This window comes from Pseudophryne corroboree, chromosome 7 (genome assembly GCF_028390025.1).
Source record: "Pseudophryne corroboree isolate aPseCor3 chromosome 7, aPseCor3.hap2, whole genome shotgun sequence".
Lineage (NCBI taxonomy): Eukaryota > Metazoa > Chordata > Amphibia > Anura > Myobatrachidae > Pseudophryne > Pseudophryne corroboree.
The window spans coordinates 75,204,841-75,232,750 of NC_086450.1; the positions used below are offsets into that span (position 1 = coordinate 75,204,841).

The window sequence follows — 27,910 nt, forward strand, 5'->3', positions numbered from 1 at the left end:
CTGGTAATGTTGCTCATAGCAACCAACCAGATTCTGTCTATTATCTTTTAGAAGCAGCTAGATAAATGTTAAGTAGAATCTGATTGGTTGCTGTGGGCAACATCACCAGTTCTAAAAAAAAAATCCCATCTTAGTAAATTTACAGAGGTACTGGCTTTAGAAGTCTCGCACCTACTATTGAAGGGAGGTATACGGGGGTAAGACAATTGGAACACCGATTCCTACAACACCTGAAAGAAACAGAGTATATGCGAGTGCATTGACAATTTAGTGGTTTTTTTTTGCACATCTGGTTGAATGGTCGACGGTAGCCATGTCGATGATCATAAGGTAGATACTACATATCAACATCAGAATGTGGCTCAAGCCTTTGACTGGCACAAGGTTGACATCCTCGAACTGTCATACTGTTCACAGGTTCACCATGTTGACTTTTAAAATGTTGCCAGATTGAGGTTGACAGCTAGTATTAGGTGCCACCAGGAGGGTTAGGGTTAGGCTGCAGGTGTGTGTGTGTGTGGGGGGCAGGGGGGAGGTTAGGGCTAGGCTGTGGGGAAGGGAGGTTAGAGTTAGGCTGCGGGTGGGTTAGGGTTAGGCTGTGGGGGGTTAGGGATAGACTGCAGGGGGGGAAGTTAAGGTTAGGCTACAGGAGGGGCGTTAGGGATAGGCTGCAGTGGGGTTAGGGTTAGGCTGTGGATGGGAGCTAGGGATAGGCTGTGGGTATGGTTAGGGTAAGGATGTGGGTGGGGGTTAGGCATAAACTGCATGGGGGGAGGTTAGGGTTAGGCTGCAGGGGGGAGTTTAGGATTAGGCTGCAGGTGGGTGGCTAGGCATAGGCTGAGGGTGGGCATGTTAGAGATAGTCAGTTGGGGGAGGTTAGGATTAAGCACTAGTGAGAGGGTTAGGGATAGGGGGAGAAATCCTCACTAGAACCCTGCAGTGGAGGTCAGTGTCAGAAGAGACACATGGCTGTCAGAACTGGGAAGAAGACACTGGAGACCCCGCTGCCACTGGGAGAAGGTAAGAGACCACTTGTCCTGGCTTGTCAACAGTTCATTATTTCGGCATGTCATCTGGGCACACAAGATGAATGTCGACATGGCCAGTATTCACATGCTGAGCATACCAACATGCTGCATGCCAACAATCTGACCCTGTAGATATTCTAATGTTGAGCTGATGACTGTCAACAAGTCAACCCTTCTTTTTTGTATACACGGATGGATGGAGAGGTGTCTCACTGAAAGTATAGGACAGTGACCAATCTCTACCGCCATGAAACATGTGCGGAATCAGGTAATTCTGCAGGGGGAAAGACCCTCTGCAGCTACTTGCCTTAATCAGTTACATCACGTATTTGACAGACGGACAGGTGGCCATAAGCAAACTAGTGTGTCGCAAAGTTTCCATGTCCCGCAAGCACATGAAGATACAGGTCTGTCTACCTGTTACAGTGCGGTATAACGTACACATTAAACATTAAATATACTAGACCAAAGCCAAAAAGTGCATGTAATAATTGCTAAAGGTGAGTGCCATACTCATCATTGCCAGTTATTACATTATCTTTATAGCTTAGGTTAATTGTGAAAAGCAAAAAAAAAAAAAAAGCCTGTAGTATCTGATTAACTTCAGACTAAGACGGAGAACAGGGAGCTGACTCGCAGCTGTCAGTGCACCTGACATTCAGCTCACACATAGGGGTCACCTTCCTGCAATATTTGAAAGCCGTATGAAATATAAAAAAAAAATGTTGTCTAGGCTGTGAGTCACCATGCAGGGCCTATGCTAAGTTATCCATCAAAGGCAAATTGTTGCTTAGGACTTCATGTTATGTCAGCTTAATATAAACTGCTGTCACAGTGTGTTCCCTCTTCTTTCCTGATATATTGTACATTCATAAACCTGAGTTGGATTAAGACTCTGTTGGACTCTAGGTATGGCCTAGATGTGTATTATCAGTACACTCTCAAGTGATTTACAGAACTCATGTTCTCTCCCTCCTCTGCAATGTCAGGTGTCGGACAGGCGCACAAGTGTACAGAGGAAACCCCCGATGGGCCCTACTGCCTGGGGCCCCAACCCTTACTCCAGGGATCAGGTTCCAGGTTGTGCACTTTAATTATATATATATATATATATATATACAAATAGAGAATTCAGCACTCACCATAGCAAGCTCACTTGTCCTCACAACATCAATAAATAAATGATGGGGGTTCAGTTAGTGAATTGGCCAATGCACGGAAGCCTGCATACCGCTCCACGGTACCCCACCTACATGCAGGTCCTACACTATTACAAAGCCTTAAGAATTAAAACCTGGCAACTGTATCACGCACAAGTGTACAGAGGAAACCCCCGATGGGCCCTACTGCCTGGGGCCCCAACCCTTACTCCAGGGATCAGGTTCCAGGTTGTGCACTTTAATTATATATATATATATATATATATATATATATGTTACATTATACTGCACAGGACTATGCATTACATTATACTGCACTGCATTCCTCTGGTGGGCCCTTCATACCCCAGTCCGATTCTGGCCATGTCCCAGTTATATTACTTTTCTAGTTTTCTTGGTGCATAGCCCAGGTCTCCCAAGATTATAGCTGGCTTCTTGATGATATAAGGTTTCTATCCAGCAAACAAAATATACTGTATAACATCATACAAACGCGATAGAACAATCCAGGTTCCACCTATATACATACAATGTGTAGAAATAGCATTTTAAGTGTGATTGATAAAAAGTTAGTGGATTTTGGATCGTGAGGATCTGAGCTCAGCTTTGTTATTACTTATGGCTATGAAATCTGCATGAGTAGACCTCCTCTGCCTTTCAGCTGTGGCCAGTAATTATTATTTGAAACTGAAATAAGGCCACCTACCCCATCTCGCTCTTGAGACCCCGGAGGCATTTGGTGCTCAAATTACAGATTTGGAAATGCTCTCCACTATAAAACAGATGATTTCCAACAATGATCAGGACCCAGATTGCTTCACAGCCTAATGTTATAAAACAAGTAAATGGGCCTCGGGGGATAGAGTTAGAGACCTCAGTAGCTTAATTGACCTGACTGCTGGATTTCCTCTCAAAAGTGCAACTTAACGGTGTACTTTATTAACCCAGTCATTAACTTCACCTGCTACATTTGGGATTATTGCACCAGACATCATAAACTGACTATGCATCCTCCCCCCATCACTCTTCTCCAACTTTACCTTTGGTTTGTGTCTTTCTTGTTCTAAACTCTGGTTATCAAAAAGGTATCAGTTTTGTGGTAGACTTTATGGACAAAGGTACCTGCATCTGGCTAGGGGAATTGCCATCTAAACATCTTCCTGCATGTGTGTTTTTTTACTTACCTCCAATAGTATCACTTTGTTGCTTCCTTATGGTGCAGAAAGCAGAGTTGCTTTGTTTCCTAAATTAATTTGAATCAATTAGCTACTGAGGACCCTTGATGTCCGGTACAATATGATCTTTTCATTGCATAACAACCTCTTATATTCAACTGATCCTTCTATACCTAAATGTGAACTTCCATGGGAGGTGGATCTAGTTCACCATAAGTGAGCAATTATCTAAATCCTCAATCTCTACATTAGTAAAAGAGAACTCCTATAAAATGTACTCTCAGTGGTACCTAGTCCCCTCTAGGTTAAAGAAGCTTTATACTGTAACTCTGCTTCTCCTCTTTTTTTGGAGAGGCTGCAGTGGCCTGTGTACCTTTCTTCACATTTACTGGGCCTGCCAAATATTGGGACTTTTTAGGAGGGGGATTCAGGCCTTCTATGTAAAGTAATAATTTCCCCTTTTAACAGCAATTCCAGAGTTTCCCTTTGATTCCCTAGATGACCCAACTCCTCAGTACTGCAATATGCTTGATTGCCTCACACTGGAGGCTGCTATATGCTAGAAAAAACACAGTCTGACTTACTAACAAGTACCACATGATTCACATTTGGAGCCCTTGCTATTATTTTGCTATACTTTCACCCAGGGGCGGAACTACTGGCGGGGCAGGCAGTGCATTGCACTGGGGCCCCGCCGCACTCAGGGGCCCACAGCCGCCGGCCGGCATTTAGAACAGATTGACATGCGGACGAACGTCCGCATGTCAATCTGCGGTCTCCTCTCCCTCCCTGCTGCGGTGCCTGCTCCCCCGGCCCCCCCTATGTGTTGGAGGGACACGAGCGCATCGCGCGTCTCTCCTGTGTCCCTCCTGGCTCTCCCCCAGCTGTCTAAGGAAGCATGTGCCGTTCGTGAGCTCTGATTGGCTCACGAACGGCACTTCCTTCATTAGACCGGCCGGGGGGAGAGCCAGGAGGGACACAGGAGAGACGCGCGATGCGCTCGTGTCCCTCCAACACATAGAGGGGGGAGGGGGGGCCGGGGGAGCAGGCACTGCGGCATATACCTGGCACTGGGGGGACAGATCTGGCACTGGGGACATATACCTGGCACTGGGGGGACAGATCTGGCACTGGGGACATATACCTTGCACTGGGGGGGCATATACCCGGCACTGAGGGCATGTACCTGGCACTGGGGGGGCATATACCCGGCACTGGGGGGGGGGGGGGCATATACCTGGCACTGGGGGCATGTACCTGGCACTGGGGGCATATACCTGGCACTGGGGGGGGGGCATATACCTGGCACTGGGGGGGGGGGCATATACCCAGCACTGGAGGCATATACCTGGCACTGGGGGGGAAGCAGGCACTGGGGGCATATACCCGGCATTGGGGGGGCATATACCCGGCACTGGGGGCATATACCTGGCACTGGGGGGGAATATCTGGCACTGGGGGCATATACCTGGCACTGGGAGCATATAACTGGCACTGGGGGGCATGTACCTGGCACTGGGGGCATATACCTGGCACTGGGGGCATATACCTGGCACTGGGGGGGAATATCTGGCACTGTGGGAGAATATCTGGCACTGGGGGGGCATATACCCGGCACTGGGGGCATATACCTGGCACTGGGGGGGGGAAGCAGGCACTGGGGGGGGCATATACCTGGCACTGGGGGCATATAACTGGCACTGGGGGGCATGTACCTGGCACTGGGGGCATATACCTGGCACTGGGGGCATATACCTGGCACTGGGGGGGAATATCTGGCACTGTGGGAGAATATCTGGCACTGGGTGCATATACCTGGCACTGTGGGGGAATATCTGGCACTGGGAGCATATGTGGCACTGGGAGCACGGCCCTAGCAACAAGCACTACCCACTAGCAACGAGCATGACACCCAGTGCATGAAACCCCTGGCAACGAGCATGACATCCTGGCACCGTGCATGGAACCAAGTGCATGAAACCCCTGGCAACAAGCAGGTAATTTAAAAGTAATTGGAAGCCTTACTGTAGAACTTAATGTGTAATGGGCATTACGGTGTGTGGCATAATGTATCACGGACATTGCGGTGTGTGTCAAAATGTTTCAGGCATTACGGTGTGTTGTATACTATATCACGGGCATTGTGGTATGTGGTATAATGTCTCAGGATCATTGTGGTGTGTGTCATACTGTGTCACAGACATTGTATGTGCTATAATGTATCAGGGGCATTGCAGTGTGTAGCATAATGTATAACGGGCATTGCGATTCCTGGCATAATGTGTCACACGCATTACGGTGTGTGGAATAATGTGTCACAGGCATTACGGTGTGTGGCATAATGTGTCGGGGGCATTACGGTGTGTGGCATAATGTGTCGGGGGCATTACAGTGTGTGGCATAATGTGTAGGGGGCATTACGGTGTGTGCATATTGTGTCATGTGCATTATTGTCAGTGATCGCAAAAACGCGCTATGGCGCGTATTTTACCCAGAAACAGCCGCCCAGGACTCACATTTAGAAGATGAGCGGGTCCCACAGGACGCGCTCATCTGAATATGTGTTTGCATGTGTTAAGCCTGTCAGCGGAATGCAGGAGGTGACTGGCTGTTTCCTCGGCCAATCACCTCCTGTAGTCTCCATCCAGTCACAGCCTGCAGCATCTCCCGCTTTGAATCCTGCTCCCCGCCAGCACATGAATCTGTGCTGCAGGGCTGACAGACTGGCCCCGCTCATCCGGCTCCACTGCCGCTCTGCCGCCAGCACCCTCCTCTGCGACTGGGAGTACAGCTCCGGATCTGCCCGCCGCCACCCCCCTACCCGGGACCCGCTCAACGCCCCACCGAGACCCGACAACTACCTTCCAGCAGGAGCCGGCCGGGCTGCGCAGCTCCCGCTGTAGGTAAGCAGTAGACAGTGCTGCATCGCCCCGCTTCACCTGGAGTAGCTGGTGCAGATGCGGGATGTCCGGGGGCTGCAAGCTCCGTGTGTGCAATGTGAGGCCGCTCAGAGTGTCAGGGCCTCACTGACACCATTTTTCTGACAGCACAGTGCAGTGAGTGCACTGGCACAAGTAGCCAGCCTGCGCCGCAGCATGAAGGAGCTATCTGTGAAATCGCAAGCAGAGGCTGGCAAGAAGGAGCTCCTCCGATCGCTTCCCCTGACGGGCTGGCCACTGCTAAATATACCAGTAATCAGTACAACTGTGCAGTGACACTGACTTTCCCATTGCACCTGGGGCTCCACTACTTTGACACAGTTGGAACTGATTATCGGTATATTTAGCAGTGGCCAGCCCGTCAGGGGAAGCGATTGGACGAGCTCCTTCTTGCCAGAGAACAGCCTCTGCTTGCGATTTCACATAGAGCTCCTCCAGGCTGCGGCTACTACAGGCGCAGTCTGGCTACTTGTGCCAGTGCACTCACTGCACTGTGCTGTCAGAAAAAATGGTGAGTGTCAGTGAGTTGCTGCTGGGGGCGGAACCACTTGTGTCAAACGGCTCCTTCGTGCAACTGGAGGTGATAAGTGAGTGGTTACTGCAATGTGCCTCAGTGCTCTACCAGGCGCATTGTGTATAATAACGTGCTCTACCAGGCGCATTGTGTATAATAACGTGTTCTACCTGGCGCAATGTGTATGATAACGTGCTCTACCTGGCGCAATGTGTATGATAACGTGTTCTACCTGGCGCAATGTGTATGATAACGTGCTCTACCTAGTGCAATGTGTATAATAACGTGCTCTACCTAGTGCAATGTGTATGATAACGTGCTCTACCAGGCGCATTGTGTATAATAACGTGCTCTACCAGGCGCATTGTGTATAATAACGTGTTCTACCTAGTGCAATGTGTATAATAACGTGCTCTACCAGGCGCATTGTGTATAATAACGTGTTCTACCTACTGCAATGTGTATTATAACGTGCTCTACCTGGCGCATTGTGTATAATAACGTGTTCTACCTGGCGCAATGTGTATGAAAATGTGCTCTACCAGGCGCATTGTGTATAATAACGTGTTCTACCTGGCGCAATGTGGCTGATAACGTGCTCTACCATGCGCATTGTGTATAATAACGTGTTCTACCTGACGCAATGTGTATGATAACTTGCTCTACCTAGCGGCAATGTGTATGATAACTTGCTCTACCTAGCGGCAATGTGTATGATAACATGCTCTACCTGATGCAATGTGTATGATAACTTGCTCTACCTAGCGGCAATGTGTATGATAACATGCTCTGCCTGGCGCAATGTGTATGATAACGTGCTCTACCTGGCGCAGTGTGTATAACGTGTTCTACCTGGTGCAATGTGTATGATAAAGTGCTCTACCTAGCGGCAATGTGTATGAAAACGTGCTCTACCTGGTGCAAAGTGTATGACGTGCTGTACCTGGTGCAAAGTGTATGACGTGCTGTACCTGGTGCAAAGTGTATGACGTGCTGTACCTGGTGCAAAGTGTATGACGTGCTGTACCTGGAGCAAAGTGTATGACGTGATCTACCTGGATCAGTGTGCATAGGAGGTTCTACCTGGTGCAATGTGTATAAGCGCCACTACTGTGTGGTGTAATGTGAATTGACACTATTATGTGGTCACGCCCCTTCCCTATGGGGAATCTGCCTGCCGCTATGTATAAAAATGGGGAATCTGCCTGCCGCTATGTATAAAAATGGGGAATCTGCCTGCCGCTATGTATAAAAATGGGGAATCTGCCTGCCGCTATGTATAAAAATGGGGAATCTGCCTGCCGCTATGTGTAAAAAGGTAGAATCTGCCTGCCGTAATGTGTAAAAAGGGCACGCTATCTGCCGTTATGTGTAAAAGTGTATGGTGTCTGCCGTAATGTGTAAAATGGGGACACTGTCTGCCGTAATGTGTAAAATGGGGACGCTGTCTGCCGTAATGTGTAAAAAGTGCACGCTGTCTGCCGCTATGTGTAACGAGGGCACGCTGTCTGCCGCTATGTGTAACGAGGGCACGCTGTCTGCCATTGTGTAAAAAGTGTATGCTGTCTGCCGCTATGTGTAACGAGGGCACGCTGTCTGCCGTTATGTGTAAAAAGTGCACGCTGTCTGCCGTTATGTGTAAAAAGGGGAATCTGTTCGCTGTAAGGAGTAAAAGGGTCTCTACCTGGTGTAGTGGTGCTACTGTGCGGCGTAATTTGAAGAATGGAGACTACTGTGCACCGTTTTATGAATTGGTATTATTTTGTGGACACACCCCTTCCCCACGAAGCCACGCCTACGGCGCGCACTGCCCATGGGGTGGACTTGGATGGGATGGGGGGGCCCAAAGCATTTTGTTGCACCTGGGCCCACCGCTTGCTTGTTCCGCCACTGCTTTCACCTACACCCAGGTCTTCTCAAGAGTTAGTCCTTATGTTCTGACATTTATATTTGCCTGTCTTCCAGTTACATTGTTTTCTATTGCTCTACTTTCTGTTTAAGGCTGTTTTTTTTTATATAGCCCTACTCGCTTCTTTTTTGTCTATTTCTCATAAGTGTTACACTGTTGTTCAAGTCTCCACCCCTCACTTACCCATACTCTTCTTTCCCTCCTTCCCCCTTTCTCCTCCCCTACCCTCCCATAACTACACTTTCCTCTTCTTTCTCTCCTCTTCCCCCTTCCCCATCCCCTCTCTCTTTACTTCCCTTTACTCTTATTTCCCTCCTTTCCCCTCCCCTCCCATAACTTCACTTTCCTCTTCTTTCTCTCCTCTTCCCCCTTCCCCCTCCCCCTCCCTTTACTTCCCTTTACTCTTATCTCCCTCCTTTCTCCTCCCCTCCCCTCCCATAACTTCACTTTCCTCTTCTTTCTCTCCTCTTCCCCCTTCCCCATCCCCCTCCCTTTACTTCCCTTTACTCTTATTTCCATCCTCTTTGACCTTTTCCTCTCCCCTCCCCTTACTTCCCTTTCCTCTTCTTTCCCTCCTCCTCCCCCTTCCCCCTCCCCTGCCCTAACTTCACTTATCTCTTCTTTCCCTCCAGTTCCATCTTTCCTCTCTCCTTATAGTCTTTCTTCTTATTTCCCTCCTCTTCCCCATTTGCCCCTCCCCTTACTTTCCTTTCTCCCCTCTTCCTTCTCCCTCCCTCCATCCTCTTCCCCCACCCTGTTACTAGATGTGTTTCATTTGTTGGTATTTTGCAGTTAAAAAATAAAAAAAAAATACAAATAGTTTCAGTGTTTGTAATGTGCCCTTCACTATCTGACATCACAGTTAATATACGCATAGCCTATATAGTATGATGTATTTTTTTCCTTATAACAATAGCTAAAACATAAAAAAAAAAAATTAAATAAGGATCAGTCAATAGACCTTGACTTCTGTATGGAAAAAAACACAGGTATAAAGCGCTCGGTGTTGTTTTACATCTAGCAATAAGCAAGTAATACTTAAAGTCCCAAAATGATCAAGACAGTCCCGTGGATAATGGAATCCCGTCTAATGATCCTCTGGCAACGTTCTCACAGGAAGAAACCTCTGTCTCCAATAGTTGCTCAAGATGACATAAAAAGGAAACAATACAATATCATGGTGTAGTATGTCCACAACCTTCGTTTATATAGCAGCAAAAACAGACGTTAGGGATCCAATGCGTACCCCACTCACAATATATGAGATGTTAATCCACACATAAAGGTATCTTTCACGTGATGATAATTTGAGAAATCTCTGTCAAATATAGCATACCATACTCACTTCTCCGCAAGTAGGGACCCTCACATCAAGGTTTCTTTGGATGTTTCAAACCATGTGACTCAATGATGAAAAAAATATATGTGGTGATAAAAAGTTTTTTGTTTTAAAAACAAGGCAAATTCCATTCATAAATATCCTAGACTGAAATAGATGCTCTTCTATACAGGTAAAGCTGATGGCCAATCTCAGCAGATCCCTGCCTGGTGTTAATGCATCAAATGACAGAATGGGAAACCATGAAGGATATGCCTGAAAAACACTCTTCCAACGCGTTTCTACCCTCTGGGGGTCTTTGTCAAGGAACAAGAGTGTTCATAAAATGAACTTATTTAAGGCAATACACAGGAAATTTAAACAATTAAAAATTTCCTATCCAGAAAACGGGTTGCCGTGGCAACGTGTTTCCACGTGTACCCAGCATTCCCTACATTAGCCATTACAACTTCCACATCTGGGCATAGACTCCTGGTTATTACACCAGTGAGTTCTTCCGCCCTTAGTTGCTATTACTTCCGCCGCGTGTATTCCTAAAGACCGTCCTTCCGGTGCCGTCACTTCCGCTCAACGTCACCATGGAGACACTACGGGTTGTGACCGTGCGTCCACTGACAAGCGTCACTCCCGTTCTCCATTTCTGTGGAGATCTGTTGCCATGGTGACGCATGCTCGTAAGCACCGCCGTGCACCTCAAGCATACAGTCCAAAACAAGCCACTGGCTTTTAATAGATATATCACAGCATCTGAAGTTTGAAACAGGCATATCCCACTCATGGCAACCTGTACTCCGAACAATATATAAACAGATACTTAAAATAAAACTAAAAAAGGTAAAATATGAATTTACGAAAACCACCTCAGCTCAAACTCATGGTTTAAACCATCAGGTATCATGGTTTGTAAATTAAAAATCCATTGCATCTCACTTTTAGCCAACCTGTTATCCTTATTATTATTACGCCACTGATCTTTTGTTAATTCTATACCCCAAAAGGCTAGAATATGTTTAGTGGAGCAACCATGAATTTCTTTGAAATGGAGTGAAAAGGGATGAGTAATTAAACCATTCCAGATGTTCCGTACGTGTTCACTCCACCTGATTTTTAAAGTCCTACTTGTTTTTCCTATATACAGTTTATCACAAGAACATTGTATAGCATATACTGCATATTTACTGTTACAAGTGATAAACTGTTGGATGCGGAATTCTTTCCCATTCCTATTGAACTGTGTAAGTTTACGTATTTTTGAGGGGCAACTTTTACACATACTGCAGTCCCCGCATCTATGGAAACCCTGGTTTCTAACAATACCTCCTAATGGTTTCTCAATAAAAGCACTGTTGGTTAATTGATCCTTCAAATTGCGAGCTCTTGTATATATGAACTTAGGTTTATCTGATAAAATGGTTTTTAGCACTGGATCCTTTTTTAGCAAATGCCAATTTTTACAGAACACCTTCTCTATGGCTTTATGGTGTCCCGTGAATTCTGTAATAAAAGCTAAATTGGGTTGCTTATCCAATGCTGCACTATCCTGTCTGGTGCATAACAACTTTTCTCTGTCCGTTTGTGCAACTTTCTCCAGAGATGTCTGTAAAGACGAAGGTTTATATCCCTTCTGAATTAATTTCTTCTTCAAAACCTCAGCCTTTTTGATATATTCCTCCTTATCGGTACAATTTCGTCTGATGCGGGTAAATTGGCCTTCAAGCACATTTTTCAGCCACTGTGGTAAATGGTTACTGCGTGTACTTATGTATGTGTTAGAATCCGTGGGTTTAATATATACCGTGGATTCAACTCTATCCTCCACCGGATATATACTAAGATCTAAAAAATGTACACTTAATTTGCTGTGATCAAAATTTCGATTAATGCCCAAACCATTACTGTTCAAATAATTGCAGAAACAATTTAGGGTATCCGAGTCCCCCTTCCATACGAAGAGGACATCGTCAATATACCTCCACCAGGAGACCAGGTTCGTCCGCCAGTCATGCTCTGTCCAGACAGTGGCATCTTCCCATCTGGACATAAAAAGATTTGCATAACTTGGGGCGAACCTGGTCCCCATGGCGGTGCCAACCTCCTGGTTGTAAAAGTCCCCATCAAAATTAAAATAATTGTGATGTAAAATAACGGAAATCCCTTCTAACAGGAAATCACAAAGATTCTCTTGTATATTGGCAGTTACTAATGTTTGTTTGACTGCCTCTATACCATCTGTATGTTTAATGATCGTGTACAATGAAGTAACGTCACCAGTCACCAAAATCATGTCCGAATCCCATTTAATTTCTTTTAACTTGTTTAAAACATCCCTTGTGTCTTTAAGGTACGATCGACCCTCCAAGACCAAAGGTTGAAGTTCGGAGTCAATAAAATGCGACATGTTGGCTGTAATTGAATTAGTCCCTGCCACTATAGGGCGACCCGGGGGGTTATGTTCGTCTTTATGGATCTTTGGTAGAAGATACAGCACTGGTACAGTATATTCCTCATTGACCAGGAATTCTGCTACAGATTTGTCTAAAGTTCCATTCAAAGTGTACTTCTCTACCAATGTTCGAAGGCTATTAAGAATCCTCAGTGAGGGGTCAGTTCTCAATTTTTTGTAAGTAACGCCATCCTTTAATTGGCGCATAGCCTCTGTAGCATACATGGTTTTACTCATGAGTAAAACCATGTATGCTACAGAGGCTATGCGCCAATTAACATTGGTAGAGAGGTCGCCCTATAGTGGCAGGGACTAATTCAATTACAGCCAACATGTCGCATTTTATTGACTCCAAACTTCAACCTTTGGTCTTGGAGGGTCGATCGTACCTTAAAGACACAAGGGATGTTTTAAACAAGTTAAAAGAAATTAAATGGGATTTGGACATGATTTTGGTGACTGGTGACGTTACTTCATTGTACACGATCATTAAACATACAGATGGTATAGAGGCAGTCAAACAAACATTAGTAACTGCCAATATACAAGAGAATCTTTGTGATTTCCTGTTAGAAGGGATTTCCTTTATTTTACATCACAAATTATTTTAATTTTGATGGGGACTTTTACAACCAGGAGGTTGGCACCGCCATGGGGACCAGGTTCGCCCCCAGTTATGCAAATCTTTTTATGTCCAGATGGGAAGATGCCACTGTCTGGACAGAGCATGACTGGCGGACGAACCTGGTCTCCTGGTGGAGGTATATTGACGATGTCCTCTTCGTATGGAAGGGGGACTCGGATACCCTAAATTGTTTCTGCACTTATTTGAACAGTAATGGTTTGGGCATTAATCTAAATTTTGATCACAGCAAATTAAGTGTAAATTTTTTAGATCTTAGTATATATCCGGTGGAGGATAGAGTTGAATCCACGGTATATATTAAACCCACGGATTCTAACACATACATAAGTACACGCAGTAACCATTTACCACAGTGGCTGAAAAATGTGCCTGAAGGCCAATTTACCCGCATCAGACGAAATTGTACCGATAAGGAATAATATATCAAAAAGGCTGAGGTTTTGAAGAAGAAATTCATTCAGAAGGGATATAAACCTTCGTCTTTACAGACATCTCTGGAGAAAGTTGCAGAAACGGACAGAGAAAAGTTGTTATGCACCAGACAGGATAGTGCAGCATTGGATAAGCAACCCAATTTAGCTTTTATTACAGAATTCACGGGACACCATAAAGCCATAGAGAAGGTGTTCTGTAAAAATTGGCATTTGCTAAAAAAGGATCCAGTGCTAAAAACCATTTTATCAGATAAACCTAAGTTCATATATACAAGAGCTCGCAATTTGAAGGATCAATTAACCAACAGTGCTTTTATTGAGAAACCATTAGGAGGTATTGTTAGAAACCAGGGTTTCCATAGATGCGGGGACTGCAGTATGTGTAAAAGTTGCCCCTCAAAAATACGTAAACTTACACAGTTCAATAGGAATGGGAAAGAATTCCGCATCCAACAGTTTATCACTTGTAACAGTAAATATGCAGTATATGCTATACAATGTTCTTGTGATAAACTGTATATAGGAAAAACAAGTAGGACTTTAAAAATCAGGTGGAGTGAACACGTACGGAACATCCGGAATGGTTTAATTACTCATCCCTTTTCACTCCATTTCAAAGAAATTCATGGTTGCTCCACTAAACATATTCTAGCCTTTTGGGGTATAGAATTAACAAAAGATCAGTGGCGTAATAATAATAAGGATAACAGGTTGGCTAAAAGTGAGATGCAATGGATTTTTAATTTACAAACCATGGTACCTGATGGTTTAAACCATGAGTTTGAGCTGAGGTGGTTTTTGTAAATTCATATTTTACCTTTTTTAGTTTTATTTTAAGTATCTGTTTATATATTGTTCGGAGTACGGGTTGCCATGAGTGGGATATGCCTGTTTCAAACTTCAGATGCTGTGATATATCTATTAAAAGCCAGTGGCTTGTTTTGGACTGTATGCTTGAGGTGCACGGCGGTGCTTACAAGCATGCGTCACCATGGCAACAGATCTCCACAGAAATGGAGAACGGGAGTGACGCTCGTCAGTGGACGCGCGGTCACAACCCGTAGTGTCTCCATGGTGACGTTGAGCGGAAGTGACGGCACCGGAAGGACGGTCTTTAGGAATACACGCGGCGGAAGTAATAGCAACTAAGGGCGGAAGAACTCACTGGTGTAATAACCAGGAGTCTATGCCCAGATGTGGAAGTTGTAATGGCTAATGTAGGGAATGCTGGGTACACGTGGAAACACGTTGCCACGGCAACCCGTTTTCTGGATAGGAAATTTTTAATTGTTTCAATTTCCTGTGTATTGCCTTAAATAAGGTCATTTTATGAACACTCTTGTTTCTTGACAAAGACCCCCAGAGGGTAGAAACGCGTTGGAAGAGTGTTTTTCAGGCATATCCTTCATTGTTTCCCATTCTGTCATTTGATGCATTAACACCAGGCAGGGATCTGCTGAGATTGGCCATCAGCTTTACCTGTATAGAAGAGCATCTATTTCAGTCTAGGATATTTATGAATGGAATTTGCCTTGTTTTTAAAATAAAAAACTTTTTATCACCACATATATTTTTTTCATCATTGAGGAGTCACATGGTTTGAAACATCCAAAGAAACCTTGATGTGAGGGTCCCTACTTGCGGAGAAGTGAGTATGGTACGCTATATTTGACAGAGATTTCTCAAATTATCATCACGTGAAAGATACCTTTATGTGTGGATTAACATCTCATATATTGTGAGTGGGGTACGCATTGGATCCCTAACGTCTGTTTTTGCTGCTATATAAACGAAGGTTGTGGACATACTACACCATGATATTGTATTGTTTCCTTTTTATGTCATCTTGAGCAACTATTGGAGACAGAGGTTTCTTCCTGTGAGAACGTTGCCAGAGGATCATTAGACGGGATTCCATTATCCACGGGACTGTCTTGATCATTTTGGGACTTTAAGTATTACTTGCTTATTGCTAGATGTGAAACAACACCGAGCGCTTTATACCTGTGTTTTTTTCCATATTGTATTTGCTTATAAGGGTTAAGTGGCCCTTTCAACCTCAGGTAGCTGCACAGGTGTGTTTGCGCCTTGGGTAATTGATCATTATCTTTCCTTGTAGACCTTGACTTCTGTGTTGGCATGGCTATATTAAGAACCAAATATGTAAATTTAGCTCACAAAATAAGAATACAAAAAATACGCTCAATCATCTCCTATATAATAGCCCTATTCTGTGACCTTGTGATTCATTTGCTAACGCTAGGCGGAGTCACAACAGTGGGCGGAGTTAGTCAAATGAGTCACAGAGATCTGGCCAAATCTACAGGAGACTAGGAGCAGAAGCAGATAGCATGGGCATTGGGCATGGCACAGGCAGGGGTGCAGACCTCCCAGCTTTCTGCAGGAGCTTTCTCCAGGCAGAAGGAAGGAAACACACTCGGCGAAAAGGGGGCGTGGCTTCACGGGAGGGTCCCCGTTTTCGTCAGTGAGGGAGCATGCCCAGCGCTCTGTGAGCTGCTGGCATGCTCCCAGGGGCTGATTATGAGGCTGGGGGGCCCAGGGCACTTGAGACAGGGGAGCCCTATCTCATTGCTGTGCCTGCTGTGGGTTGGGGGCGTGGCCTAATCGCGGACCGCGCGGCCACGCCCCCTTATGCAAATTCCGTATTTTATTTTTTTAATGGGATTTTGGCCCCTCAGCTAGGGCTAAATCCAGAGGGGGTGGTCGCTCCCCCTTACACACCCGCACAGGGAGAAGAAAGCAGGGAGACTGCTGCCTCCCTGCAACAACACAGACCTGCCAATATGCAGCAGCGTGTGCTGACTGTAGCACAATGCTGCCGCTGTTGCTGGCAGGACGGGGGGGGGGGGGCTTCAGAGCTGGGACAGAGCTACTCCAGCCGGGGGGCCCCCTAAAACTGTGGGGCCAACGGTACGTATCCCCTGCCCCCCCCCCCTTAATCCGGCTCTGCTGCTGGAACCCCCCCATTAATCCGTACCCCCTGATGCCCCCTCTCCCTCTGTCTCCACTATTCACCGCTGCTCTGCTAAGCAGAACAGCGAGTACAGGAGCTTTCCAAATTCCCCCCCCCCCCACCGCCGGACACTGCGACCCGCGGGTGGGACAGCGGGACAGACCCCAAAAAATGGGACTGTCCCGCGAAAATCTGGACATTTGGGAGGTATGGGGTTGTGTGAGGGGTATGTCATACAGACAGACGGGCACCGGCTCACTGTGTGCTTGACCCCCCACATCGGCATACTCAGCAGGGTCTCTCTGGTGCAGAGGAGCGTCACTTTCTGGCACACTCCACGCTTCTTAGCTGCAGTTTTGTGGGGCACCTGCCGCTGTGCAGGTTCCATACTGCCTCTGTTATCTCCAGCCCCGGCAACCCCACCGCTAGCTGCAGCGCTGCCACCCACAGTGGAGTGCGCCCAGCTCATTCACACACTTTAGCTGGCGGGTAGCACTGCAGAAATCCGAGCTGCTTGCAGGATCTGACCCACTCCTCCCTCCAGCCGCAGCGTCTCCTGGGAGCTAACCAGTCACTCCCAGTCTCCCCTTACCACAGTGCCCGGCAGCCGTGAGGTCCGCGCCACGTGCATGCTATGACCCCCTCCTCCCTCCAGCCGCAGCATCTCCAGGTGGCTAACCAGTCATTTCCAGTCTCACCTTACCACAGTGCCCGGCAGCTGCGCGAGGTCTGCGGTGTGTGACTGAGGAGGGGGGGGAGGGATGCGGACGGGCAGAGAAAGCAGGACTCCAGCCTGAGAGAGTCAGCCATGCCAAGTCTCCAGCAGCAGCAGATCCCAACAGGTTGGAGTGGAACAGCAGCAGCCAGCAGCAGTGACTCCGGTAAGACACATCTGTCTGTCACCACTGTTTTGTCCCTAATACCAATCTCTCCCGTGCCCTGTGTTCTGTCATGTCCCTGTCACCCCTGGCCTTGCCCTGCCACCCTTATCCTGGCCCTTTCACCCTTATCCTGCCCTGTCAACCTTATGCTAGCCCTGTTACCCCTATCCTGGCCCTGTCACCCCTGTGCTTGCCCTGTCAACCCTATACTGGCCCCGTCACCCCTGTCCTGGTCCTGCCGCCCCTACCCTGGCCCTGTCACCCCTATCCTGTCCCTATCATTTCTGTCCTGGCCCTGTCACCCCTGTCCTGGCCCTGTCACCCCTGTCCTGGCACCGTCACCCCTGTTCTGACCCTGTCACCCCTGTCCTGGCCCTGTTACTGCATACCCTCCAACTACCTTTTATGGCATGTACAGTACCCGCAGCGCCTCCAGACCTCTCCCCAATGCACCACACCTCCGCACCTTCCCCTCCACCACAAGCGGCACTTCACCCCTCCCCCACATGCTGTGCCTCCAGACCCCCTACACCACCCGTGGCTCCCACTCCTCCACCCCTTCACCACCCACAGCACCTCCAGGCCCCTTCCACCATTCACCCCCCTTATATGTCTCCCCCCACACCTGCCCCCCTCCATCCGCAGCATCTGCAGACACCCTCCTCCATCAGCGGTCCCCCCCACACCCACCCCTCCCCCACCAATGGCACCCCCGCACCTGCCCCTCCACCACCTGCAGCACCTCCGGACCTCCTTTCCCATCCGCCGCAACACCCGTACCTGCCCCTACCCATGGTGCCTGCTGTCCCCTACCCAACCCCCGGCACTCCCGTCCCTTCCCATCCCACAGCACCTCCGGAACCCTTCACCCATCCACAACATCCCCACACCTGCCCCTCTCCCACCCGTGGCACCCCTGCCCCTCCCCCACCTGCAGTGCCTCCGGACCCCTCCCCCATCTGCATCCCCGACTCCTCTGCCCCTCCCCCTCACGCAGCACCTCCCGAACCTTCCCCATCCAGGCCCCACCCCCACTTCTGCCTCCCCTCCACCCGCAGCATCTACAGACACCATCCGCAGTCCCCCCCGCACCCGCTACATTCTGTACATCGTGCCCTGCAGGTGCTGTTCACGCCGTCGCAAGGGGCTGCGCCTCCTTCACCATCGCACGCCCACTAACAAAGGAATGCAGGTAATACTCCATATAATACAAATATTAAACCCCAGAAAGGCATGCAAGGGTTAAGGGGGCGTAGCCCCTTGCGACGGTGTGAAGAGCGCCCGTAGGGCGCGATGAAGCACCTAGTTTACTATCATAATCAAAACTAGTCTTTTTGAAGTTTTAACTATAAGGATGCTGTATATATCAAATGGAGTACTATAGGTGGCCATAAGTTTCATCAAAAGTTATACAGTAGTTGAAAGCAACGTCAACAAATAATATATAGTAAGTACTGAAAAAGAATTGTGGAATTCATGAATAAATTATGTAAATATCCTAAAATATTTAGTAGCCCTTTTGTAGATATTGGCAAATGTAACAGAAGGTTAATTTCCGGGCCAATCTATCAAGGGGCTGGATCCCCTGCTGCCTGGTAATTCCTAGCAGGGATCAATTTAGTAAAAATGTTACTTATAAATTATAGAATGTATTTTAAGTATCAATTAGAGCAAGATGAATCATTTGCTATATTATCAGCGGCAGCAGCAGGCCATCATTCTAGATAATATGACCTTGATTGCAAAGAAAGAAATTATTTAATGCCCACATCTATCTGGCTGAGATTAACAAGGAGCTGATGCAGCGGAACCCAGAAGGTCCAATTGACAAAATAATACCATCCGTACTATTAAAAAAAAAAACATTTTTTTATTTAATTAAATGTAATGCTATTGTATGGAAGTAAAGGCCAGTATCACAGAAGAGACACATTTTACTGCCAAGTAATCTGGACTAAGTGATAAAACTCAATTTAAAAAGCTGGTAAAGAAATAAAGAATGGTTAACTTGGTCCTGCATAAATGCCATATTTCTAGGATACATAGGCGCCGCCACTAATACACATCAGAAAGACATAAGAGTATATAATATACAGTACAAGGGGAAGCATACATTACTTGTTTAGTATTTTTCGCTGCAGTTGAATACTTTTCCAGATTTATGGTGAAGTCCCCTCTAGTAGTATACTCACAAGAAAAGGTGCCATAATACTTTCATGTTTTTGCAGTTTCTTTGTACATCGTGTATCTTTAAGATGCTCTGTAAATCTCAGGGAAATTCTAAGAGAAACGGAGAAAAGAAAGTAAACAACTAAACTCAAGTGCTAGTGAATTAACTTTTATCAGTGTTTTTTCCTATGGAAAAAGGTACCCAGAAAAAATGTGCTGGAACTCACCTAAAGTTACAGGATTTTTGTCTTTGTTATTGTCTAAGCGGTCAATTCAATTACTTGCAAGTTTACAGCTGTACAAAATTCCACAAGTTCAGGGTGAGACTAGACCGCGAGGGGGGTGAGATCAGCTGCCGGTGCCATCTTTTCAACAGCAGCCAAACCCCATTGTTTCTAATTGAACTGACTCCTAAAAGTATCATACTACAATAAATTTGAATAAACAAGAACATAAAACTGGAAAACAAACTAAGTTACTTTTTGAGTTCTTTTCTTATTATAGAGCAGCTTGCAGGCATCCCTCACTGTGGGCCTGGTTATGAGGCGTGCTCAGATACTGGGCACAGCTACGTCTTTTCCTGCAGTTACTGCTGTGTCCTGGTGTGCAAGCTTGCCTCTGAATGTGCAAAGACTGAGACGCCCACTTCTTGCATCTTATGACACTGCATTACCATCAGGTGTGTCTTTCGATGTCCCATTGGTCGCACAATCGAAGCTTGTGTGGATAAATTTCATAAGTGCCTTCAGAATTTGGAGCACTTCTTCTTGAGAAATCCAACCAGATGGCTTCCACCAACAGTGGTCCGGTAGTGCAACCTAAACGTAACAGAAAAAGTATAAATAGAAGAAAAAGTTGGAGATGGAAACTTAACCAGTGCTTCAAATTACTCCCCGGGTCTCGTGGCCTTCACAAATTTTCACCATCGGGGGATATTTTCCATGTAAATGAAACATAAAAGTGTATATAGTGAAATACCATTTTAATACCATCTATATACACATACAAAACACTTAAAATGAATTTTTTTTTTTTATCAGATATGACATAGGTCCTGGAGCAGCATAACACAACGGGTAATTACCAGATCATTAAGTACTGCTGCGGCCAAACAGTTCTCAACAGCATATGGGTTTACGATAGGAATTCCGGATAATGCCACAGTAAAGCCTGTTGGATCTCACTGGACACCGGTCAAACTCTTCGTTGGCAACTGCAAACACACCGACATGTTTTCACCCCGTGCTGGGGTCTTTTTCAAGGTGTAAAGTCAGTGGGGGAGATGTACTAAGCCTGAAAAGTGATAAATATCACTGTGATAAAGCACCAGCCAATCGGCTCCTAACTGCCATATTACAGGCTGTGTTTGAAAAATGACAGTTAGGAGCCGATTGGCTGGTACTTTATCACTGTGATATTTATCACTTTTCAGGCTTAGTACATCTGGCCCTGTATCTTAAAATATTAAGTGTTTTGTATGTGTATATATATATATATATATATATATATATATATAGTATTAAAACGGTATTTCACTATATACACTTTTACTGTATGTTTCATTTACGTGGCAAATATCCCCTAATGGTGAAAATCTGTGAAGGCCACGACATCCGGGGAGTAATTTGAAGCGCTGGTTAAGTTTCCATCGCCAACTTTTTTTTTCTATTTGCACTTTTGGTGAGGGGTGAAGGAGACCTCTTGGGAGTTTGAGACATTATCAGCTGCTGTTGTGCACTAAAGGCCCATACACATTAGACGATGTCGCTCTGTGAGCGACATCGTCTAATGTTTCCCCCTCCCGGGCCGGCCGGTCGGCGGCCGCCTGTACGCACTGAGCGATATGACCGCTCATATCGCTCAGTGACGTCACGCCCCCGCCAGCCCTGCATGAAGGTCGTGGACGACAGTCCACATCCTTCATGCATGCCCTACCGACAGCGACGATCATTGCCGACCCACAGGGCCGCGCATCGGTCGTCGCTGGCGGCATACACACTTAACGATATAATGAGCGACGTCGCTCAAGGAGGGGGAAAATGAGCGACGTCGCTCATTATATCGTTAAGTGTGTATGGACCTTAAGTTATTTCTATCATTTTTTTTGTATAACTGAAAGAGTATGTTTATTTCCGGTTCCGGCTGGGCACCTGAGCTTACCATTAAACAACCTTTTTCAGTGGAGAGTGGATGATCATCCTTGGTACACTTGGCCTCAGATCACAAGTGTCACCAATAAGTGTTCGCACACTAGGTGATACTACAACCTCACACTGAAGTTAAAGGCCCTCATTCCGAGTTGATCGTTCGCTAGCTGCTTTTAGCAGCATTGCACACGCTAGGCCGCCGCCCTCTGGGAGTGTATCTTAGCTTAGCAGAAGTGCGAATGAAAGATTAGCAGAATTGCTCGAAAATCTTTTCCTGCAGTTTCTGAGTAGCTCCAGACCTACTCCTAGATTGCGATCACTGCAGACTGTTTAGTTCCTGGTTTGACGTCACAAACACACCCTGCGTTCGGCCAGCCACTCCCCCGTTTCTCCAGCCACTCCTGCATTTTGGCCTGACACGCCTGCGTTTTTTTAGCACACTCCCGGAAAACGGTCCGTTTCCGCCCGGAAACACCCACTTCCTGTCAATCACTCACCGATCAGCAGAACGACTGAAAAGCGTCGCTCACCCCTGTGTAAAATTGCATAGTTTATGTGAAATTACTTGGCGCGTGCGCCCTGCGGCCCATACGCATGCGCAGAACATCCGTTTTTTAGTCTGATCGCTATGCTGCGAAAAACGGCAGCGAGCTATCAACTCGGAATGACCCCCATAGTCCACTAGCGCAAGGAAGCAGAGAGATAGGAAGGAAACACACAACACAGAGTATTGCTCATATCTTTTATTATAATTGCAAACTCTAACCATTATTTGCACTCATTTATGGACCAATGGAAAAAATGCAATTTCCTCATGTTATGTACCTAATCTGCTCAACCACTTATTCTGCAATTGATAAATAAATTCATATTTTCCTAACAAGCTTTATAATTATACAAATGTATTGTACATCTTGTAATTGTTGCTTTCTTTTTTTTCACAGATTGAGATGTTTGGTGAAGCAGCTTGAGAAGGGTGATATTAATGTGTCTGACCTGAAGAATAATATTGAGTATGCAGCCTCAGTATTGGAAGCAGTTTACATTGATGAAACCAGGTATACAGTAGTTGTGTAATATTCAAAAAGTTTTCTTATTTTATGATGTTTACAGTTTAAAACTTTTACAAATGAGTATCGATGTGTCTGTTTTCTGAGGCCTGGCCATACACAAGCGAACACAGACCAGGTGTACATGAATTGTAGTGTACACGTAGTAAAAAGCAGAGCCGGCCTTAGCTATAGGCAGGCTAGGCATTTGCCTAGGGCATTCAAGCATGTCTAGGGGCACCCAAGCATGTCCCTGCAGTATCTCATGCTGAGAGGGACAGTCCGCAAACTAACTGTTACTTTCCAAATGTATTCAATCAGTACTTGTATACACTGCTGTTTACATTTGTCAAAAAAATGCACACTGTGCCTTAAACTTCCTCCGACATGCTTGAATGCCCCTGACTTGTGAGACCTCAGACAGACAGCAGAAGCCCAGTAAATGCAATTCCTGGACCTGTGACATTTTCACTGACTATTTATGGTTATTACTGGATGGCTCCTTATGATAACACATGAGTATTTTGGAAGACTGCTTCACAGAAACCTGACATCACCTATACTGCTTGTGAACATGGGGGAGGGGGACCCTGCCATCCTGTGTGTGTCCCTTGTCCCCAGGAGTCTGCAGGGAAATAACATGGGCAGTGTTCTCCCCACACTTTTTTTCCTAGTCAGTCCATACCGTAATATTCCCCTGCCATCTAGCACTGTAACGTGGTCAGTAAGTTGCGCTGTGCTATTTCTATATGAAACATCAGTACAGTGTGACTTTCGGACACATCAGACTGGAGGGCAGAGCATTTAGCTCCCACAGTATAAAGTAAAGGGCATGCAGTTAACGGGAGTAACAGACACCAGCAAACACACTGAATAGTGAAGAGAATGGACAGTTTCTACATGTTTGATACTGATCTTTTTGTATAACCAGCAAGTGTGGCAGTATCTGTGGCAGTATATGTGTATTATGGGCATTACTAATGTGGGGCATATGTGTAAGGTGCATTACTGTGTGGCATTATGTGTATTATGGGCATTACTAATGTGGGGCATATGTGTAAGGTTCCTTTACTGTGTGGAATTATATGTATTCTGGTCATTACTGTGTGGCATTGTGCAGAGTTGAACTGGCCCACAGGGTAACCCCCCGGTGTGCCCCACTACCTGAGCGTTGCAGGTACAGATGCAGAACTAGCGGCGGAGCTAGGGGGCACCAGACAAAATTTTGCCTAGGGCATCAAATTGGCTAGGGCCGGCTCTGGTAAAAAGGGTGAAATTCCAAGATTGTGGGGTCTATTCATGAAGCAGTGAAAAGAGTTGAGAAGTGAGTCAGTGGAGAAGTTGCCCATGGCAACCAATCAGTGTTGAGGTAACATTTATAAAGTACATTCTTTAAAATTAAACATAGCTGCTGATTGGTTGCCATATGCAACTTCTCCACTGGCTCACTTCTCCACACTTTTCACTGCTTCATGAATAGACCCCTTTATAACCAGAACCTTACTGTGATGCTCAGTTTGTCACTATCTATAACTTAATGTGCATGTCTCTCAGCGTGCTTGGCTTAAAACAATCTCCTGTATTCTCCTTTCATTTGTTTCCTTTCACTTATCTCTATGGATTGCATGTCATAATCAATATATTTTTTTAGAGAAATACTTCAATGCTTAGCTATACTGCTCTCGACTGTAGGTACTAATAAGGGGGAGATGTACTAAGCCGTGAAGAGTGATTAATTTCACGGTGATAAAGTGCCAGCCAATCAGCTCCTAACTGCCATGTTACAAGCTGGGTTTGAAAAATGACAGTTAGGAGCTGATTGGCTGCCACTTCATCACCAATTAAATTAATCACTTTTCAAGGCTTAGTACATCTGGCCTTTTAAATGTAATATGTACTTTTAAAAGAATTCCGTTTGTGTGACTTTGAAATGAAGGTGTGGCTATAACAAATTGCCGGTTGTGTTTACTTATGTAAGCATGGGTGACTTACACATAACTAAGGTGCACATGATAAAATAATGATCTGATTTTGATGTTATTTTTGACTTCACTTATTTTAACATTAACCACCAAGTTTGTTACATAGTATAGCTAATGGCATAGGAAATCATCACAGCCTTTCGAGTCAAAGAGGTCCCTTCTTGCAAATGATTGCTTCTGAAGGTATTACTTTTATTCACTTTTTGTTTTCACCTTCAAAGTACTTTATTGCCACATCTATAAAATGGCTAATATATGCCCCCCCCCCGGTATTTGACTTACAGTGTTGTAAACCAAAAGGGGTAGTAAGCATTTACATGTACTTCATAATATTCCTAACAGGCCATCAAAGTAAGCCCTATTGTTCTAAAAATAGCAGTTTGTTGTAACTGATGGAGACCCATAGGGGGCTCTATATCTGACCTACTTCTGCAAAAGCCCGACTTTAGCACTAGTGAATCACTACTATATGTCACATGACATTTAAAAGTCAAGATAGGGCAGCACGAGAAGGAAAGAAAGAAGGGTGCCAGGGTGGGCATAGCACACAGACTATGTCATGGTAGAAGATTTCCAGAATACTCTTGAGAGCTCAAAATTGTTGTGCCTGATGCATATATGTATCTTGTGTTCTTAGGTGATTGTCTCCACATTGTTTGACATAAAGTAAGCCATCCTAAAACAAGTATCACATACACCCCCTGGGTCAGGTTCTGCAGGTTACATTAATCTGTATAGTAACTGCAGGTGCTCTGTAGATATAAAATAGGGATATTGCCCAAAGATTTATTATTTTAGATTAACTATTAATATTGTATGTTTTATTAATTTTTACTTTTTAAGAAGGCTTCCATAAGAATAAACGGTTATTAGTAAGATCTGTACATTATAAGGGTTAGTGTTACCTATAGTTGAACGCAGTATGTAATATTAGACAATGCATGCATGTAATCATTCCGTGTGCTCATTCTGTAACCTACTGTATGTACATTGAATAATTAATTTTGAAAAGCAGCCATGAAGTTCTGAGAATTGGCTTACAAATAATGTATATAAAATTTAAATCTGTAATAATGCAATGCTACATGCCGCAAAAAGTGACAGATGAAATGAAAGTTTAAATGTGTCCCTCCGCCTAGGTGGATAACTGGGGCTTTTACATGTTACCCTGCACTTCTCCATTCCTTCTACAGTTCTACTGTACAATTCCAGATGAATCAACTCACTTTGGCTTCTGATTGGTCTTCCCTGTCCAAAGCCCCCTAATTTTGCCATTAAAAACTGGGCATCCTAACCAAGAGTTTAGATGGGATTAGCTGCCAAACGTGGCTAAACCCGGTCTAATTGGGCACGACAAGAGTGATAATTAATGGGCACTTAGAACAATTGAATTGCTCCATCAGGCTCCCATTAGTTATAGTGATGCCCCAAGGAATTGAATTGCCTCCAAAGAAACGTTTCAGGCTCAATGTTTGGGTGTGACCAAAAATTGGTGCAAAATATCAGGCCCTTTGTAGCTATAAGTGGCGTGGCCACATAAAAAGAGGGAGATGTGTTAAAGCTCGGAGAGAGATAAAGTGGAGAGAGATAAAGTACTAATCAATCATCTGCTGTTTTTTTCAAACCTAGCCTGAAATTTGACAGAAGCTGATTGGTTGGTACTTTATCCTTTTCCACTTTAAGATTTGATAAATCTCCTCCAGAATCTTTTTAGAGGGTTCACCAAACTGAAAAAAGGTGAAAACATTTCCAAATTGCTAAAACATCACTTAGAAATATTTTGTTGAAACTTTTTAAACATTTGTATTGATGTGTGGATTTAGCGCTAAAGCTTAAAGAAGATATCATACAACTTCTGTAAGCTTCAGCGCCAAATCTGCCCATCCACACAAAAAAGTATATAAATTTTAGAAGTTGGTGTTTTCTTCTCTGTATGGGTGTGTGGGCTGCTGGCTTGTATAGATAACTGCGCTACAAGTTGCTTTCAAATGTTTTTGAAAACTTTAAACCTTATTTCAGAATGTTGGGTCCTCACCCAGTCTAGCGGCGGGTTGCAATGGAATCCAAGATCGCCCGACATGTGGGATGCCGGCTGAACTCGGACGTTTTTACAAGGCAAAACCATGCAGTCATTTACAAGGCAAACCCATGCCTTGTAAATGACTGTCCCTTTGAAAAAAGTCAGAGTTCAGCCGGCACCCCGCATGTCGGGTGAACTTGGTCTCCATTACATCCCGCTCAGTGTACAAGTGTGATAACAAGCAGGGGCAACAGAATGTTTTGAGGTTGGGGGGGGGGGGGGTGTAGAAAAAATGGAATTTTGGCACTCCCCCAAATCTCATCACCCCCCCCCCCCCCCCAGTGCTTACCTCCGGGCGACTCCTACTGTAAAAACAGTGTGCTGCCGTAGCCTGCTATGCCCCATGTCCTGTCCTAGTCAGCTCTTCATAGATGCACATCTGGGAGGAGGCGGGGATTTCTCAGCAGACTCAGCATGGCCACGCCTCCTCCCAGTAATGCATCAGTGAAGAGCCGGCTAGGACAACAGCAGGCTGCGGCAGCACACTTTTTAGAGGGGGAGTCGCCTGCGGGGATCCGGGGGTAAGCGTTCCCTTTCATTCGTGCCTGTGCCTCTGTCATGTTTGGGGGGGCATGCTGCCCCCTTGCTCGCCCCCCGTTCCGACGCCTCTAATAACAAGCATGCATTTTATTGCATTCAAATCCCAATATTAAACCAACTATGAGTAAATCCCCTTAGTGAATACATCTGCATACAGTAGAGTATAAAGAAAGACTATGGTAATAACAAAAGCTATTTTTAAGCACCTCATTTAATTAGCTACATTATTACTGGTTGTCCAAAAGGAAAAAATTATTTCAGAAACTTTTTCCCCATAAGTCGTGACCTAAACTCTCTCCTTACTGAAAGACTCGTCTTAAAATAGTGCAATATCCATACATGGTACTGTTACATTTTCATTTGGAACATGGCTTTCAAGATTATCCCTGTAATATCTGGTTAAACGAAGTGAAATCCTAACATAATGTGCTCATTAATATTCAATGAAAGTCTTTGTTTCTGTAAAACTAATATCACTTTAGACTCGCGTTGAGTGTGCCA

The 27,910-nt window shown here is 45.4% G+C and overlaps 1 protein-coding gene across 3 annotated transcripts in view; it reads left to right on the plus strand.

The window, feature by feature from the left end:
- PDE1A (phosphodiesterase 1A) overlaps positions 1–27,910 on the plus strand; it is a 557,427-nt gene that overhangs the window by 413,779 nt on the left and 115,738 nt on the right. For all 3 annotated transcript variants that reach the window (XM_063933325.1, XM_063933326.1, XM_063933324.1), the window contains exon 2: positions 22,703–22,816. In XM_063933325.1, coding sequence (XP_063789395.1) covers positions 22,703–22,816 — 114 coding nt within the window. The remainder of the gene's footprint in view (positions 1–22,702; positions 22,817–27,910) is intronic.